Source organism: Centroberyx gerrardi, chromosome 24 (assembly GCF_048128805.1).
Source record: "Centroberyx gerrardi isolate f3 chromosome 24, fCenGer3.hap1.cur.20231027, whole genome shotgun sequence".
NCBI classification, from domain to species: domain Eukaryota; kingdom Metazoa; phylum Chordata; class Actinopteri; order Beryciformes; family Berycidae; genus Centroberyx; species Centroberyx gerrardi.
In genome coordinates, this window is record NC_136020.1 from 8,513,305 (window position 1) to 8,530,904 (window position 17,600).

A 17,600-nucleotide genomic window follows, 5' to 3' on the forward strand; every position below is an offset into this window, starting at 1 on the left:
TGGTGTAGTGAGCAAGCAGCAGCAGACTCCTTCCCAGCTGTCTGCCATGGTTGATGATCAGATTGACTCTTTGCTCATGTCCTCCCATCATTATAATGTTAGCTGTGTGATTCCAGATGTAGAGGGGTCAAATTATATGTATATTTGGCTCAAGGGCACATTTTGCGTTTTGTAAATGTGTATATCATGTAGATGGTCCCTAGCAGGGAGTAGTGACCGTAAACTGTGTGGGAATTTGTCGACAGTCCCTGACATGCGCAGATAACCGACTGGCCAATCACTGCAGAGCAAGTTTTGTTTCCGGAATGTTTGGTGATGTGGCTATGCTCTGAAATCCATCCGAGGAAATATACCAAATAAAAGGCAGAAACCTTTACCTGGGAAGCACTCGCACAGGTTAGTTAAAGGTCCTTTCTTTAAAAACCACACCATTCCCCGGGCTGCACCTGAGAGCTGTCATGCAATGAGGAAAGAAAAACAACAGAACAAAGGTTTTAAATCAGCTGTCCTTATTTGCGAGCTGCTGCTTAGCAAGAATTGAGATGCTAACCAGGGTTAGCTAGCAACTGTACCTTGCAAACTACGGTAATGCAGCCACAGCTGTCAGCTGATGTTCACACACGACGCATCCTGTTCATACCAGCGTTTCTAAATCTTCAAATATGCCTACTATATTTGAAGACAACATGTCCAGTCGCTCGGAAAGTTAACCATCCATTTCGCTTAACGTTAGCTATAATCTTTGCTGTTCTCAAGGAGTGACGCAGCCGCAGTCGAGTGTCCGGCAGGTTCGGGAGAAGTCGGCATTGTCCGGGCCAACTCGGACCAATTGGATTTGGGGGTCACAGCCAAAATGTTGCGTTCGTTTTGATGGAAGTTGGGCGTGTTTAATAAGTCGGGCCCCACTCCTTCCAGCACAGAAGACTCTCAAACGCCCCCCGTTCGTACATATTTTACTAATGCTTTATTTGCTCTAAAAGATCATTCATAATGGTTTTGTAAATCTTCCCAGTTTGAGGTATTTGGCATGAAACCGTTTGAGAGCCCCTGCAGTAAACTACTCCAAGGTGCCTACACGTCCTTAAAAAGCCTCTATGTCTTAAATCCAATAATCTACACTCAACATCTACTGTGAAAACAAGTTCGTTAAAAAATCTTTTATAATAAGGTTTCAGAAGTCTAAAAAAAAATAGCATTTTACTTTACTTTTCTCGCAAGAAATCAACTCTTTAACACAGACATCTATTTTATTTTTATTTTTACTTTTAAGGTTTATTTTTGTAGGGAAATTTGTCTTACATTCTTACATCAAAAAGTGCACAATCAGGATAAATATGCTTGGGAAGATGGGAATATTGTGTCAAGCAGCAGCCCAAGCTGTTCTTGGCAGAGACATGGTGAAAGGTGAACATATGTTAATATGAACATTACGTTTTTAACCGTAGGCTGCATTTATGCTACTGTAAATAAAAACAAATGTCAGTTAAAGCCAACAGATGAAATCATACTGAGACTAAACTAAACACTGCATGGACATTTAACAAGGTCGTCAGCAGTTTAAAGGTTTTGAAAAATAGGTTTGGCGTTTCTCTTTGGCTACTTCATCCATAACAAACAGAATAGGGTTTATTCAGCTGCAGCAAAGGAATGATTTGTGTCCAACATACTAATGCTAGTCCACGCTGAAGCCTCAAACCTCTTTTTTTTTTTTTCACTCGCAGTGCCATCTTTATGTTTAGCCGTCTGGCCACAGTCCTCCAGGAGCTTTCTGGAGAGGAGGCACCAGATGGAGACCCACAGGTGAAAGAGCAAGACACAAATACCCCGTCTTCCACAATTATAACAAACGTTGAACCTGAATATCTCAATGTCATGGGTATTGCCAGTGGCGTTTCCAAGATTTGAATGTGTAGATCTGATATTTGGTCTTGTTGGAAAGTCAATAATGCTGGTCATCCTCCATCTGGAGCAAACATTGAATGACAAGTGGATGGGAAGTTCTTCTCTCTTTAAATGGCTAACCTGTGTGTGTTAGGGTCCTGATACTTCTCCAACTTATAACGTTAGCAAATAGCACGCCCTCAAGTAGTGGAATGAAATGGATAAGACTTTTATTCCAGGAATAATTCAAGGAGAGTGATACAGTGTCAATCTGAGAGAAAGAACAGCCTCAAAGAAGTGGCAGCTATTGTGTCTGTAAGTAGCAGCTAGATATGTTCATCATTCATACAGTTGTTGACAGGAACTCAACTGTATGTCGGCAGTACTCATGGAGAATTAGGTGAGAGTTTAATGAAGTGGAAAAATACAGAGTCATGCCTCATACCAAAGGATAGAAAACTATGGAAAAATACTGGGTTAACATAGTCAGCATAGGCACAGCCTGCATTCTATGTAATATGCATGAAGTTTTGTTTATCCCCTATCGTGTTTGTGTGTTTCTTTGTGCAGGGCGAGCTGGTGCCTCAGCTGCCTCCTGGAGAGGACCAGGCTCCAGTGGAGTCTGAGGGACCTGAGGAGGCCATGGAGAGGCTGGCCCACCTGGAACAACTGGTGGTCCAGCTGAAGGAGCTCATCAGAGATAAAGACACTCAGCTGGTCCACAAGGACACTGAGCTGGCTAACAAAGATGTACAGCTCAAGGTAAGTACTCTCTGTGTGTGTTTCTATGTGTGTGTTAATGTTTGCTATCAAGATTCCCCTTCAAAAGTCTGTTCACTACATTTCTTGCTAACATCTTTGATGGCATCAATTTTTAATGCTTTTTTGCTCTGTATCCACAGAATGAAAGGGAAGCGGGTGAGGCTCGCTTCACCAAACTCAAACTGCAGGCAAAAGCCAAGATGGCTTCACTCAGCAAACAGATCACTGATTTGAAAGGGCAAGAAGGAGCAGCTGTAAGTTTGAAAGAGGCTGAATTTTATCTGTGTTTTTATTGTATTGAGCAGAGCTTGTAGCATTATTAAAGTTTTATAACACACAAATCACCCCCCTCTTGTAAAGACTTACATATACCACACATGTTTACTACAAACTAACCATAAAACTTAGGCACCTCCTTTTTTTCTGATTTGAATATCTGTTTCATCTACAACAGAGCCCAGAAAGCTCCTTTACAGGAGCTGGAGCTGCAGTGGAAGAGGAGCTTCAAGAACTGAAGAACAAACTGAGTGAGGAGGAGGCCAACAGCAGGGAGCTTAGCGAGCGACTCCAGACCACCGAACAGCTCCTCCAAGAGAAGGAAACCTCACACGCTGAACAGGTGACATAGTTGTTACCTTCATAATTAAACATAGTCCTACTCTGTTAATAAATGATGTTGAATGTCCTGAGAAGTTCTGACTGAATGATTTGTCCTGGTTGTGTTATCAGCTGCAAGTACTGCAGGCTGTAGTCTGTGAAAAGGATGTGCGTTTCCAGGAACAGATCCAGAAACACGAAGAAGAACTGCTGAAGATCTCAGCACAGTCTCAGAACGACACCGAGCTTCAGCAGGTACAAGATCCAGCAACTCTTCAGTTTGTAATTCACCCATTCAAAGACTAATATATGCTCATTAGTTTGTAGTTCAGTAGTTTATAGCTCACCCAATCAAGCCTTATGTGTGTGTGTGTGTGTGTGTGTGTTCGACTTAAGCAATAAACTCAAACTCTGCTTCGTGTTGTGTCTAAGAAAGCCTGTTGGCTAAAATCTCTGTAAACCACAGCCTCTTGTAGCTTATTGCTTTTATGAAACGGCCGTGACATCATACAATTTAAAAAGGAATCCAAATGTTTGAGAAATCTTTTTTTTTTTTTTTTAAATCAATAATAGTTAAATGTTATTTTCCCACCTAGCAACATAGTCCTTGAACTGTAGCTAAACAGACAATTGTCACACTTTCACCATACACCCACTCATACGAACTTACACACTCATATTTGGTCTCTCGTTTGTTTGTCCTTCCCTAGGCCCTGCATTCATCCCAGCGGCGGTGCGAGGAGCTGGAGGAGGCCATGCGCTCCCGGTCCCAAGTGCTGGAAATGCTGCAGCAGGAAGTCAACAGCGCTGATCAGCAAAAGCAGGTACAGGTCCCGTCTTACTGGATGCCATTTGTGCAGCTAAATATGTTGAGTTTGTGACTGTAGTACAGATTCACAGATATTTATAGGCAGTTGACACTTCATATAATGAATACTGCTACTGCCTGATGAAAGGAAGACTATTCAAACAGACACACCCCACTTCTAGATGGCAGGTCATGATTATGCATTGTTTGGCTCAGCCACACAACTTACACCCACTCGCTCTCTCTCTTTCTCTCGCTCTCTCTCTTTATTTTTCTATTCAGATCCTAACCGCTCAGTTCCGGCAGATGGAGCAGGAGCTGGCTGAGACTGTCAGGCAGAGGGAGGAGGAGAGGCAGCAGTGGGCCCAGCAGGCCAGCAGGGCCGATGCAGAGCTGACGGCCCTCGGAGCCAGCCAGGAGGCCTTGGAAAGAGAGAGAACGGAGGTGGTGAGGCTGGAGAGGGAGCTGGCCTCCCGGAGAGAGGCAGAGCATGGAGCACTCGATGTTAGCCAGGAGGCTTTGGAGAAAGAAAAGATGGAAGTTGCCAGATTGGAGAGAGAACTGGCTTTGGTGAAAGAGGCTGAGCTTGCAGCCATTCAAGCAAGCCATGATGCCTCAGAGAGAGACGGGGCGGAAATTGCTCGGCTTGAAAGAGAACTCGTATCTATGAAGGAGGCAGAGTCTGCAGCCATCCATGCCAGCCAGGAAGCCTTGGAGAGGGAGAGGGTGGAAGTTGATAAACTGGAGAAAGAATTGGTTTCACTTAGAGAGGAGCAGGGAGAGAACCAGAGGAGGGGTGAGACCTTGGCAGAGGTGTGGCAAAATCTACGCTCCCTGGCTTTAGGGGATGGGCATGCAGCAGACGAAAGTCCCATCCCCACTGACCATTCCCTGTTCCTGGGCACTCTGCAGTCCCTGGAGGCCCAACTGACAAAGCTGAAGGAAGAGCGGAGTGAGAGTGAGGAACGCTGTGCCCAGGCCACCCACACCATGGAAACCCTTCAGGGTAAGAGCACCATAGAGAATTCAGACACTTTATGTAGGCCAATCGCCTTTGATTTGTTATGGAATTCAACAAATTTATGTCAACCCCTAAGCTGTATGTCAGGGTCTATTTCATAAAATTTGAATAATCTTTCTGATTTTCAGAGCAACTAGACAGAAGAACCTCAGAGCAAGAGGATGCCGTTGCCAAGATACAGCAGCTGGAGCAGCAAATTGGAATGGTCAGTATTGAGCAATTAAACACCGAAGCCAGTTCTGGGAATCATTAGATGTTTAAATTAATTAAGACACCAGATGTTCGCAGCTTGTTTTGCTAGAGATATAAACTTCAAAAAGCATCTCTAACTTTGCTCTGTGAAACACTACAAGAGTTAGCATCTCTGCAAAGCTTAAATTTTTGTTTAAAGTTCCCCAATGCCCCTGTAATGAGTTTCTGTTATGCTGTCTCTCTATGTCTATCTATTATGTGATTAAACAAGGTGCCGGAGTGCAAGGTGTGGAATCAGAAGATAATTTTCTGATGCCATAGGCTCGGTGTAGACTGAAGAACAAGAAGCTAATATAGTTCATAATAGTCAGTGTCTGTAAAGTCCTAGCATCAGACAGCCCTGTACTTTACAACCATTTTATTGTGAGCATGGCAGTTCTCACCCTTGGCACCTGGGCCAGGGTCAGAACCTTTGTCTGTCCATCTGATCCCTCTGCCAGTCTCAGACGGGACAGAAACGGGGTCACAGACAGTGCTTTAGCTCAGTGCTGATGAAGTGTCTCCTCTTGACGGTCAAGGGAGACGTTAATCCCTTCTGCACTGATCCACTGTTATGACTGGCTGTTCTCTCAGCTGACCTTCATCTCACCAGCTGACAACCGTGTACAGCTATGTATGGTGTTGGCATAGGCTTACATTGTAATAGCAACAATAGAGGCCTATAGCGCTTTGTAAAACTGTTGTGTCACTCCTTATACAAGAATGTTTCACTGTGGGGAACGATCAATCATGAGATCACAAAGTTACCTTCCTGCATATTCTAAAAAGAAGCTCACATTTTTGTTTCTCTCTCTTAGACGTCTGAGGAATCATTGGTCCAACATGTGATTGAACCATCGGTACAGGATTCATCTGAAGCTGAAAAAGGTAAGAAAATTGTTTTTGTTGGTGAACTCACCCAAAACAAAATTCATATATATTATTTTTATGATCTTGGACAGTTTAATGTACTCTCTGCCAAAACTAGACGAGACTCGAGAGTGTGATGTCATGAAATCATACTCTCTGGAGTTGCTTTGTCGACACTGAATGGGAGACCTAGTTTGTGGACTGATTGAATGTTAGTGTGAGCAATTGTCCAAAACCATCATCATATATATATATATGATGATGGTTATATAATTATTTAATTGTACTGTCAAAGTGTCCACAATTTTAGCCTTTCATTCAGTGTCAATGGAACAGCTCAGACATTGTTGCTTTACGATACATAGTCTTGCCTATCCCATCTATGGCTTTGGTAAAACATGTTGATGTACACAAATCTTGATAATAGAAACGGTGAATTCTGTTTTGGGGTGGATTTTGCCGAGTTAAGTATTAATTTTCTGAAATCCAACCATATGAACTTTGAACAGTAATGTATCCTGCCAGCAGCACACACCCTCTATTGATGTATTTGTTTTGGCTGAGACATTATGTGCTGTCGAGGCCTATCTTACAATCAGACGTAAGGGCACATAAAGGCATGTGAACAGAACAGAACAGATGACTTTCTGTGAATTTATTTTAAACGGAGAGTGATGCTGCCAAACCTATCTCATAAATATGTTATTACTTAACCTGAAGGAGTAGTTGATTCATCGCCATTATTTGTTCAGTGAAGTCTTTGTCAAAACTACTAATTATTTGCTGATGATATAAAAGAAGCATTTGATTTGTTTTCTCATTATTTCCATCTTTGCTGACTTCCCCAGCACACATCCTGACTTTGGAGCAGCAGCTGTTAGAGAAAGATAATGAGCTGGTTGCCTTGCGAGAGTGCCTCACGCTGGCTAAGGAGCACAGCTCCAGGGGGGTTGCATCAAGTGAAAGCTATGATCAGACTCCAGACCAGGGGCAGGATACTATCACACCCCCCCATGACAGTCCTACAACCCTTCCTGACCTCATGGAGGATACACCAGAAGAGGAGACCACCTTGGTTGCTGAGGACACCTCTGTCCTGTCCGTCTCTGCTGATAATGAGAGTAGCCCAGAGCTCATTGGACCCCAGTCTGATTCCCCAGGAGAATCCAAAGGGGCCTCCTCAGATGAGATGGTTGCCAGTAGTGATTCAGAGGTGGCCCACAGCAGCTGGACTCTCCTTGAAGCCGTGAATCAAGATGGAGGCCAGGAGTGGCCCTCCATTCTGCAAGACTTTGGACAGCTACAGCTGCAGTCATGGGAGGAGACCAGCATGCAGCAGGAAACCTCCACAGTCCAAGTCGAGTCCTCCTCTGTCATTATCCGAGAGACAGTACAGGTTCAACTCACTCACCAGGGTGCTCCCTCCACTGACTCCGACTTGACTTCTGGCCAGGTCTTTGCCCAGGTCCTAGCTGAGGAACTCCAGAAGAGATATAGTGAGCTCATGGCTGAGCTCCAGAGGCTCAGAGAGACATCTACAGAATCACAGGAGAAAATCCAGAGCCTGGAAGAAGAAAGGCAGTTGCTGGCAGCTGGCAAAGAAGAAGCCGAGTCCCAAGTCCATGAATTTGCAGAGGAGCTCAAGTCAGCCAGAGAGGAGTTGGACAAGCTCTCCCAGAAAGGTAGCTCTGTCATGGAGAAGCAAAGTGTTGAAATGCACCTTTTAGAGGAACAGATAGACATCTTGCACACTGAAAGCAAAACTAAGGAGCAGAAGATCCAGGCCCTGCAGACAGACTTAGAAAAGGTCCAGCAAGCTCTCTCTGAGCAGGAGGGCCAGGCCAGGATGCTGAGTGCTCAGCTGGAGGACAGAGAGCTCCTCTCCTCTGAGCTGGAAAAGAGGCTCCAAGATATGGAGAATAGCTTGTTGGAATACTCCCAGACGACTGACCTGAACAATGCTTCATTGTCAGAGAAGGACTCCGAGATCAGTGAGCTACAGCTCCGTGTCACCCAAAAAGAGCAAGAGATGATGGAGGTGACTGACAGTATGTCTGCCAAACTTCTCCAGGCAGGAGAAGAGAAGTTCCTGATAAGCAGTGAGGTCAAGAAACTAAAGGAGCAGATACTTGAACTTGAGAAAGTCAGAGAAGAGAAACAGAAAGTGAATGATGAAGGCTCAACAGTTGATTTAGATGAAGCTGCTAGTTTGCGAAAGCAGAAAGAGGTGCTGGAAACCCAACTGGCAACCACGAAGAAGAAGTTTCAGGTGGCACTTGTGCAACGCAAAGAGCTTATGAAGAAAGTCGCTGATTTTGAGGAAGAAGCAAAAAAATGGAAAGAGCAAGACAGCAAAGCAACAGTGGAGATTCCTACAAATATGCCAGAGATAGAAAAACATGGAGGACAGGAGATTCAGGAAATGGAGGCCATGCTCAAGGAAGTCAAGCAAGCCTTGAGATCCAAAGAAGAGGCAGTTGAGGCTCTTGAGCAGAAAATTAGCCAACAGGATCAAGTTCTTGCCGAGACCCTTGCTCTGAATAGAAAGCTAAGCGAGGAAGCGGAACACTCTCAGCAGACTGACATTTCTACTGAAACAACTGAGTTACACTCTCAGGTGACATCTCTTGAGGCAGAGTGTGAAACACTTCAGAAGAAACTTCTGGAGGCTCAAGATGCTCGTAAAGACACCATTCGCAAAGCCAAAGAGAAAGACAGACACCACCGTGAACAACTGAAGCAGCAGAAGGAAGAATACAATCAGCTTTTGGAAAGTTTTGAGGTACAGAGTGGTGAGCGGGAAGTTCTTCTTGCTAAACTGAGAGACTTAGAGGAATTGCAGGTACATAAAAAGGCGAACACAGAGAAGGAGGACCTGCTTTGTCAGCAGACCAAGCCTCTGGTCGAAACACTGGAGAAGCCAGCAGCAGGTGATTGGGTTCAAGAGGACTGGGTGGATTTTGCTACACCTGAGACTGATTCAGCACAACCACAATGCAGTAACCCCATTCAGCATCCCAAGGAGCAGTCTAAAGTCCCCTCTGCAGAAATGGAGGTGTCTCTGAAAACTCTTAGAGAAGAGGTGCAGGCTGTGCAGATGGCTCACACAGAGCTAGAGAAGCAGCTGTTGGAAACCCAGGCCAGTCTTTCACTAAAGGAGACTGAACTGCTGGAATTAGGCAAAGAGCTAGAAGCCCTGAGAGAAAAGGAAAGGCAGATTGATGTGCTTTCAGAGGAAATGGATGCTCTTAGAGAAAAGTATCTCCAAGCTGAGTCTTACGCTGAAACCCTGAAAGCAGAGGTGGAGGCTGCAGCCAAAGCAGCATCTGCAGATTCTGAATCCTCTATTGTAACTCTGCAGGCTGAAGTGGAGGAGTTCAAGCAGTTCCTCAACAATAAGAATGAGGAGATCACAGAGCTAAGTCAGCAGCTTAGTGAGCAGAGCTCACTTCTACACTCCATGCAGGACACCGTGTCTGAGAAGGACCAGCTGATAGCTTCCTTACAGGAAGAATTGAAGGCTGAGCAAGAGAAGACCCAGAGGTTAGAGGTTGAGGTTCCACAGAAGCAAGAAGAAGAAAAAGACAGTGAGGCCAAGATCCAGCAGCTTCAACGGAAGCTCCAGGCTGCTTTGATCTCTCGCAAAGAGGCCCTCAAAGAAAACAAAACCCAGAAAGAGGAACTAGCTTCCACTGAGAAGGTCATAGCCGAGTTGCAGCAGAACATGGAATCTAAGGAGGGTGAGCTGGAGAAGCTAAGAGCAGAAAGAGTTAGACTGATTGAGGAGGTTGACCGGACGTTACTGGAGAACCAAAGCCTAGGGTCATCCTGTGAAAGCCTCAAGCTGGCCATGGAAGGCATACTGAATGAGAAAGACTCTTGTAAGAGAGAAGCTGAGTTTGCCAAAGAAGAGGCTGCCAGGGCGTGCAGAGAATGGGAGGAAAGGGTTCAAGGCATGAAGGATGAGTATGAGACTCTGCTGAAGTCCTATGAAAATGTGAGTGATGAAGCAGAGCGTGTGAGACGTGTCCTTGAAGCTGCCAGGCAGGAGAGACAGGAGATAGCAGCCAGAGTAAGGACTCATGAGGCTGCTAGGCAGGAAGCTGAAAGGCAGGCAGAGGAAGCACAGAAAGAAGTGGATTTAGTTAAAGACAAGATGAGAAAGTTTGCCAAAACAAAGCAGCAAAAAATAATGGATTTAGAGGAGGAGAATGAGAGACTTAGAGAGATTGAGGAAAAGAAGGTAATAAAACGGGAGGACAAGGCGCTTAAAGCTGAACTTGAAAGACTTCAAGAAGAGCTTGGGATTTTGAAAGCTGATTTGGATGCTACAACAGCAGAAAAAGACTCTTTAGGGCAGCAGATTGAGCAGTTGAGGGGACAACTTTCCCAAAAGGAAGAGAAAGACAACAGTCAAATTCCAGCTACATCCCTTAGCTCTGCAGCCGTTGTGGAAGAGTTTGTCATTGCCCAGCAATCAGGCATCGTCATGGCTGAAACTGCCCAAAGAGATCTTGTTGAAAGTCAAGGTAAAGATGAAGAACAGACCGTAACTACAGAGGAAGCTCCAGCTGACGAAGTAGCTGTGGTATCTGCACCAGAAACACACTCACAGCCTACTGAAGAGAGAGTAACAATGGAAATGACTGAAAGTGCTCAGATTTTACTAGAGAATAAAATGAGGGAGATGGAGGCAGCTCTTAGCTCAGAGAGGGAGCTGAGGCAGGAACGGGAGGCTGAACTCAAGGCTGAACTGGCTTCTCTTGAGCACCACCTACAGGAGAATAAAGGGAAGGAGAGCCTTATGGCCTCTCTACAGCAGTGCCTCCAAGAGAGCAACGAGAGAGAAAAGAGCCTAATAGAAGAGGGTTCTAAAAGGGAAGCCCAGTTCAAAGAACTCCGCAGAAGCCTTGAAATGGAGAAAGATGACTTGGAGGAACGTCTGATGAACCAGTTGGCCCAACTCAATGGCAGCATTGCTGGCTACCAGCAAGAGGCAACAGACACCCGGGAGCACCTGGCGGAACTGCAGCGGGAAGTGGAGAGGTTGGAGAGGGAACTAGCTGAGCTTGAGGCCCAGGCTCAGAGTGAGAGGGACCGGGCAGCCAGACTGGAAGAGGACAAGAGGCAGGCCCAGAGAGAGAGAGCTGAGGCTGAGGCAGAGTCTGGCAAGCAAAGAGAGCTGGAGCAACAGCTGAGGTCTGCCCAGAGGGTAAGAGAAGGCAGCCAGAGCAGAGCACGTCAGCTGGAAGAGCTACTGAGGGAAAAGCAGCTGGAGGTCCGTCAGTTGCAGAAGGACTGCATTCAGTACCAGGAGAAGATCAGTGAACTAGGCAGGGAGGGTAAGGCACTGCAGCTGGGCCGTGATGAGCTCCATACTGAACTGGAACAAGCTCGTTCGGAGACTTCCAAAACCCTAGAGGAGATGAAGAGGACTGAAGCTCAGCTGGTTAGCTGTAAATCTCAGTTGGATGAAGCCGAGAAACAGGTGAGCCAGGCCTTAGCTGAGAAGTCAACCTCCGAACAGGCAGCTCTACAGAGGGAGGCTTCAATGAAAGCTGAGGCAGAGCAAACTTTGGACTCTGTGAGGTTCAGGCTGGGAGCTGAACTGAAGCAGATGGAGCTGAGGCTGGAAGACGCTTATAGAGAAAGGGAGAAGGAAGAGGAGGCCACACTGGAGGCCAGGGACATGGCAGAGGGAGCTGAGAGACGGGCCCAGGAGATGCAGGCCCGTCTTGATGAGTCTCTTGCCAGGTTAGCTGCCTTCTCGCGCTGCATGTCCTCACTACAAGACGACCGGGACAGAGTTTTGGACGAGGCCCGGCAGTGGGAGACTCGCTTCAATAGTACTCTCCAGGGGAAGGAGTCTGAAGTGCGTGAGGCTGAGACACGGGCTAAGGAACTGACTGAACAGCTTCAGAAAGAAACTGCTCTGCAAGAGGAGCTTCAGCTTTCAGTGAACAGGTAAGAATTCTTCCCTTCTCTTTATGTCTCTGTTGTTTCCCTGTTTCCTTAGATTGTTTATCTGTAACTTTCTAGCACAAAGATATTTTGTAAGTGTCATGATGAAATGAGACATGAAGTGGACATTGACTGACATATTTCTTTCAGACTAGAGAAAGCAGACAAAGATTGGCAGCTGAGATTGGAAGAGGAGGAAAAGAAAGTCAGAGAGAGCCAGGCTGTCCTGGAGGAGGAGAGGGGCAAGCTTCAGCAAACCACAGCTCAGCTGCAGTTGACCCTAAATGAAGCCCATGCCCTGGAAAATGAGGTGGAGGGTCTCCGTCACAGGGCCCGGGCTCTGGAGGAGGCTGTTGGGAAGCTACAGGGTGAAGTCGACCAAGCCAGGGCTGAGCTGAGGGAGAGGGAGGCTGAAGAAAGGAGGCTGTGTCTAAACGTGGAGCAGCTAGAGACAGACCTGCGCTCCTCCAAGGCCTTGACAGAGAGCCTGCAGACTGAGTTGAGTGAGAAGGAGAGGAGAGAAGTGGAACTGCTGGGGGAGAAGGAGCAAGCTGTCACTCAGGTATTAACATTAAATTCTCTACAGTGTATACTATGCTATTTTGTCCTACCATTGCTGATTTGATGGAGAAGTCAACTTGGAGAAATTAGAGAATTGTTCTTTACATATTCCTTACAATTTATGTGTTTCATCCTCCCAGGCTGCTGAGGAGGCTAGAAGGGAGGCTGACAGCAGGGCACAAGAAGCAGAGAGGGAGCTAGAGCAGAGGAGAGAGGAATTGCGGGATCTGGAAGATAAACTGCGGAAGGCAGAGGAAGAGAGCAACAACAGAAAAGCCAGACTGGACTCCTTTATGAAGGCCATGGGCTCCTTGCAGGATGATAGAGACAGAGTCCTCAACATGTACAAGCAGCTAGAGGAGAAACACCTGCAGGTAATTTACAGAAACCAAAAGGTTATAATATATAGTTATAATATACGTATATTGTATTTGTTTTAGTGCCCAATATGTACGGCATGATCTAGTGTATCACAGAAGCATTTAGGTTCCCCAGTGGTGTAACTCCTTTTGTACTGTTGTGTCCCAGGTAATGATGGAGAAGGATGGCCTGATCCAGGAGGCCGCAGGTGAGAACAACAGCCTGAAGGAGGAGCTGCGCTCTCTACTAGTCCAAAGAGACGACCTATATGCCGAAAAGGCCAAACTGTCCGCCCAGCTCCACGGCTACCGGGATGAACTCAACCAAGTCCTCAGCATGAAGGACTCCCAGCACAAACAGCTTCTGGCTGCCCAGCGAGAGCGCATTGCCTGTCTGGAAAGGGAACGTGAGGATTTAGAAGCTCAGCTAAAGAGCCTTGGCAGAGACAGAGAGACAGAGGTAGAGGCTGTGGCTGTGGCAGGCAGGGTGGAGAGGGAGACTCTTAGTGGGGCTGGTGACAGTGGGAGAGTGTTACAGGTAAGAGACGCCCCTGGTGCAGAGGTTGAGAAGTTGAGGGAGCAGCTGCAGGCGGCAAGGGAGCAGGTGGAGGCCCTGGAGGAGAGCCTACACAAGGAAAGGCAAGAGCAGGCCGCCAAGGGCCAAGAACTAGCTGAGCTGCGCTGGGAGGGAGGTGTGATGCGAACCGAGTCAGAGAGTGCTCAGGAGAGGGTGGCAGAGCTGGCCCGGGATTTGATGGTTATTGAGCAGAAGCTGCTGGAGGAAAAAGAAGTGACAACCCAGCTGAAAGCAGAGAACCAGTCATTTGCGAAGTCCATGGCCTCCCTCCAGGACAGCAGGGACCAAGCAGTAATCAAAGCCCAGGAATTGAGCGTTCGGGTGGAAGAGATAAGCAAGACAGGGGGCCAGCCAGCACACAGTAGCCCCGGAGGCTCCACTGGAGAAGTGTGGGGCCTGAAGAATGCACTACAAGCCCTGCAGAATGACAGGGAGAGACTGGTATGTAACTTGTTTGAAAATAAATGTAAATTAATGTTTTAGATAGTCATGAACACAACACTCACATTACAACTCTACTAGTGCAAGTAATGGATCCTGATGCAGTTGCTTATATTATTTTGTAGATTTTCATAGACATCTACTAACAACATACTTTTTTCTTCCCTTCTCTTGACTTGCAGCTAGAACAGGTAGAGAAACAGACCTCTGAGCTCCAGAAGCAGAAGTCAGATCTGGCTCGGCTTGGAGCAGGAGAATTGATTAAAGTCAGCCAGGACCTGTTTGAGGAGAAGAGGAAGACTGAGGAGACACTGGGTGTCATTAAGCAGCTAGAGAATATGATGGAAATGGGCAAGCAGGAAATTGAAACACTCCGGTGAGGCACAGTGCCAGCATGATGCCAGTTGTAATATTCGACTTAACCAAAGCAAAATGGTATAAGGAGCATTTGATTTATTGTGTGTGTGTGTGTGTGTGTGTGTTCTCTTTTGAGGCTGGAGCGTATTGACTGGATGGCTCAAGCTGAGCAGCTGAAGCAGCAGACCCTCGCCACACTCTCAGACCGGGACCAACATCTGCGCCAGCTCACTGCCATGCTGGAGGAAGCCCGCGCTCCTAAACCCAAACTCGTGCAGGAGCACTATCAGAGAGAGGTAAGGGTCTAGAAATGGAACTCCGGATCTAGAGCTAAAAACATGTTATGGAAATAATCTATGCAATATTTGCATAATGCAATTCTTAAAATCACTTGTATTGCTTGCGATATTCGTATCATCCGGCTGTCAGTGCCATACTTTATAATGCACTGGGAATATTGGGCTTGAATGGTATTAAAAATATTTCTTAATGTTAGATTTATGTGGAGGATTTTTAGACTGCTATAATTTACCCACAGGGTACAGAGGAAGTGGACAGTGCTCCCGGAGCCCCACAGGAGCGCAGCAGCCCGCTAGAGAGCCACACCTACATAGCTGAGGTCAAAGAGCTACAGCGGAGGTACAGTGTCAGTAAAATCTCTTCAGAGACAGGGAATTAACAGCGCCACAAGGCATTTAGAAACTGATTTTCAACTTTTCTACATCAGGCTGGATGAAGAGATGGAACAGCGGATGGCAACTGAGGAGCAGCTAATAGCTGCACAGGATCGACTAAAACGGTATGAAATATGTGATGTAGGCTATAATTTCAGGTCCTAGTCAGTTTGTATACCATGGCAGGTGTGTTTTGGTGTGTTATTGGGTGTTTATCAGAAACTGATTATTAGATTAGCCTTGATTAGATGTTTTTATTGTCCGTTGTAAGCAGAATGTCATCTTGCATGTGATATAGTAAGTGTATGACACTGAGGACCATGTTTGGGGTATGATCATGTTTATAACCCAAATAAATTCATTCAATCAACAACAACATATGACAAATAACATCCGTGACATCTGTGTGCCTCTTTAATGTTACCAGTCACACCCAGGCTGAATGGCATGAAGCGCAACACTCAGAAACTGCCGTCCTGATCGAGCCGTCAGACGGAGCCGTCACTCGAGTAAGGGCCAGCTAATGTTTTATACTACCTGAGCTGTCATCTTGATAACAATATGAGTTGTTATACTGACTTATGAGTTGATCGTTTCCTGTATTGTACTTCCTTCTCTCCTATCCCAGAGTCGGAGAGGCGGCCCGGGCCTGATGCGGATGCTACGCGTGGCCTTCTGCTCCCGCCAGCGCACCCCTCTGCTGTTGTCCCTGTATCTGCTTACTGTGCACGCCCTGCTGCTGCTGTGCCTGGGGGGATACCTCTGAAACCACCGCCCATCTAGAAAGAGACAGACGCGGGAGAGAGAGAGGAAGGAAAAGAACATGGAAATGTGACACAGACTAAACCCAAGCCATTGCCACATTTTATTATTTTACACATAATAAATTAAAGGTAGGGATGAAGACCGTCTACACACAAACAATGCACTTTTGATACACACTACAGGAATTGTGTCTTAAACCTATAGCCAAAGTATATAGATTTATATTGGGCTAGCTGAAAGCATTCATCGTTGATTTTAACCGTGTTGATGTTGTATGACATTGAGAGTGTATGACTGAAAGTTTTTCAAAACCAAGCTGGACACAAAGCAGAGAAGACACTTGTAGCAAGTAGCTTCAAACGCTTATTTTGTTTAAATGCTGTGAAGGGACAAAGCTTTAATTTTCCTTTTTAAGAATCCATAGATTAGATATAATTTTGATTCATAATCAAGTGTTTTGGCAGATAGTGTTTTTCACGTGCCTTTAGACATGGATATAAAAGGGTCACTTTACGTTTGGATGGCTTGAGGTTCAGGATGTGTTGATGTTCTCCTGTCTCTTCCTCTCCTACCCGAGTGTCATGCACAAAAATGGAGCACAGTGCAATTTTTGTTCTAATACATTCCGATCATGAGTTTTTATTTTCTTTTACTTTCCTCCTCGTATATAAATCACATTTAAAACGAAGGGTTGACATTTTGGACTTGTGTATAGAACTCCCTCTGTTCTATAGAAATGTACAGTTTCTATTATGTATGTCGGCTGGATGTGGGTTTTCCTCTATGTATCCAATAAGGCTCCCTCCATGCTTTTGTTGCACAGATTTAGATTTTACGGTTTGCTCTATAGGTTTTATGGCAGAATAAGTTGCCATTTGGGTGCAATGTTACCACAGTGTGGATCCATTCCAGCTGAGAAAGACTGCTGTTTTTTCTGATTACGTCCATCACACCTAGATTACTCTGAAGTAGCATAATTTATTGCCCATGTGTCAAAATGGTTAAATATGTCTTCTATCTGTCTATTGACTCCGTCCTCTCCACATTGTTTCTTTAATACCTCACTGTTGGTAAAATGACTACTCTATCCTCGTCTTCGTTTAACAATCTTGTTCTTCTACACATCTTACATAATAATTTGGGTTCACTGAAATACACTTCTACTGTAAATGACCTTTTAAAGGGCTGTATAGAAAAATAAAAAGTAATGAAAGTGTCTGTGGTTTAGATCCGTGACCAATAACTTTAAAATGCAGCTCACTGGGGACATTTGTGATTTAATATCTGGTCTTGTCTAAACATTTATTATTACTTATTTGCTTACTTGTGTGTCTGTTGGTAGAAAATACATGGTGGGATAGTTTTGACTAGTTTTTGAACTTTTGTTTTAACAAACATCGATTGACTTTGAGTTCAATTCAGTCCATGCAGACACTCAAGTTTCTTGTACCTAATCGATAGGAAATAATTGAGAACAAATGATTTATGATCACTAATCAGAGATTTGCAGTTCCAGCTCACATTTATGAATAGAAATCAAGTTAACCCAGCCATGTTCATAATGCAGAGAGCTCTGACTCACCACATCCTCCTATTCTACGATAATTTAAAACTCAGGTTCAGACCAACACTTTGCTGTTATGAAAGTGGTGTCATTCAGATGCCTACTTGTTGTGACATTTCAAAATGCACACAATTAAATAATGTTAACAGTGTGTGTGTGTGTGCGTGCCGC

General features: G+C 45.4%; 1 protein-coding gene across 1 annotated transcript; it reads left to right on the top strand.

Annotated features, from left to right (window-relative positions):
• Positions 1–320: 320 nt before the first annotated feature.
• Positions 321–17,561, top strand: golgb1 (golgin B1). Its single transcript, XM_071905661.2, has 20 exons — positions 321–396; positions 1,722–1,800; positions 2,452–2,643; positions 2,784–2,897; positions 3,098–3,262; positions 3,373–3,495; positions 3,951–4,064; positions 4,331–5,054; positions 5,198–5,274; positions 6,119–6,188; positions 7,019–12,134; positions 12,282–12,693; positions 12,833–13,066; positions 13,221–14,069; positions 14,252–14,445; positions 14,563–14,722; positions 14,965–15,065; positions 15,154–15,225; positions 15,528–15,609; positions 15,729–17,561. The coding sequence occupies exons 2-20, from the start codon at positions 1,732–1,734 to the stop codon at positions 15,864–15,866; spliced, it is 9,006 nt and encodes a 3,001-aa protein (XP_071761762.2). The 5' UTR covers positions 321–396; positions 1,722–1,731; the 3' UTR covers positions 15,867–17,561.
• The last annotated feature ends 39 nt before the right edge of the window (positions 17,562–17,600 follow it).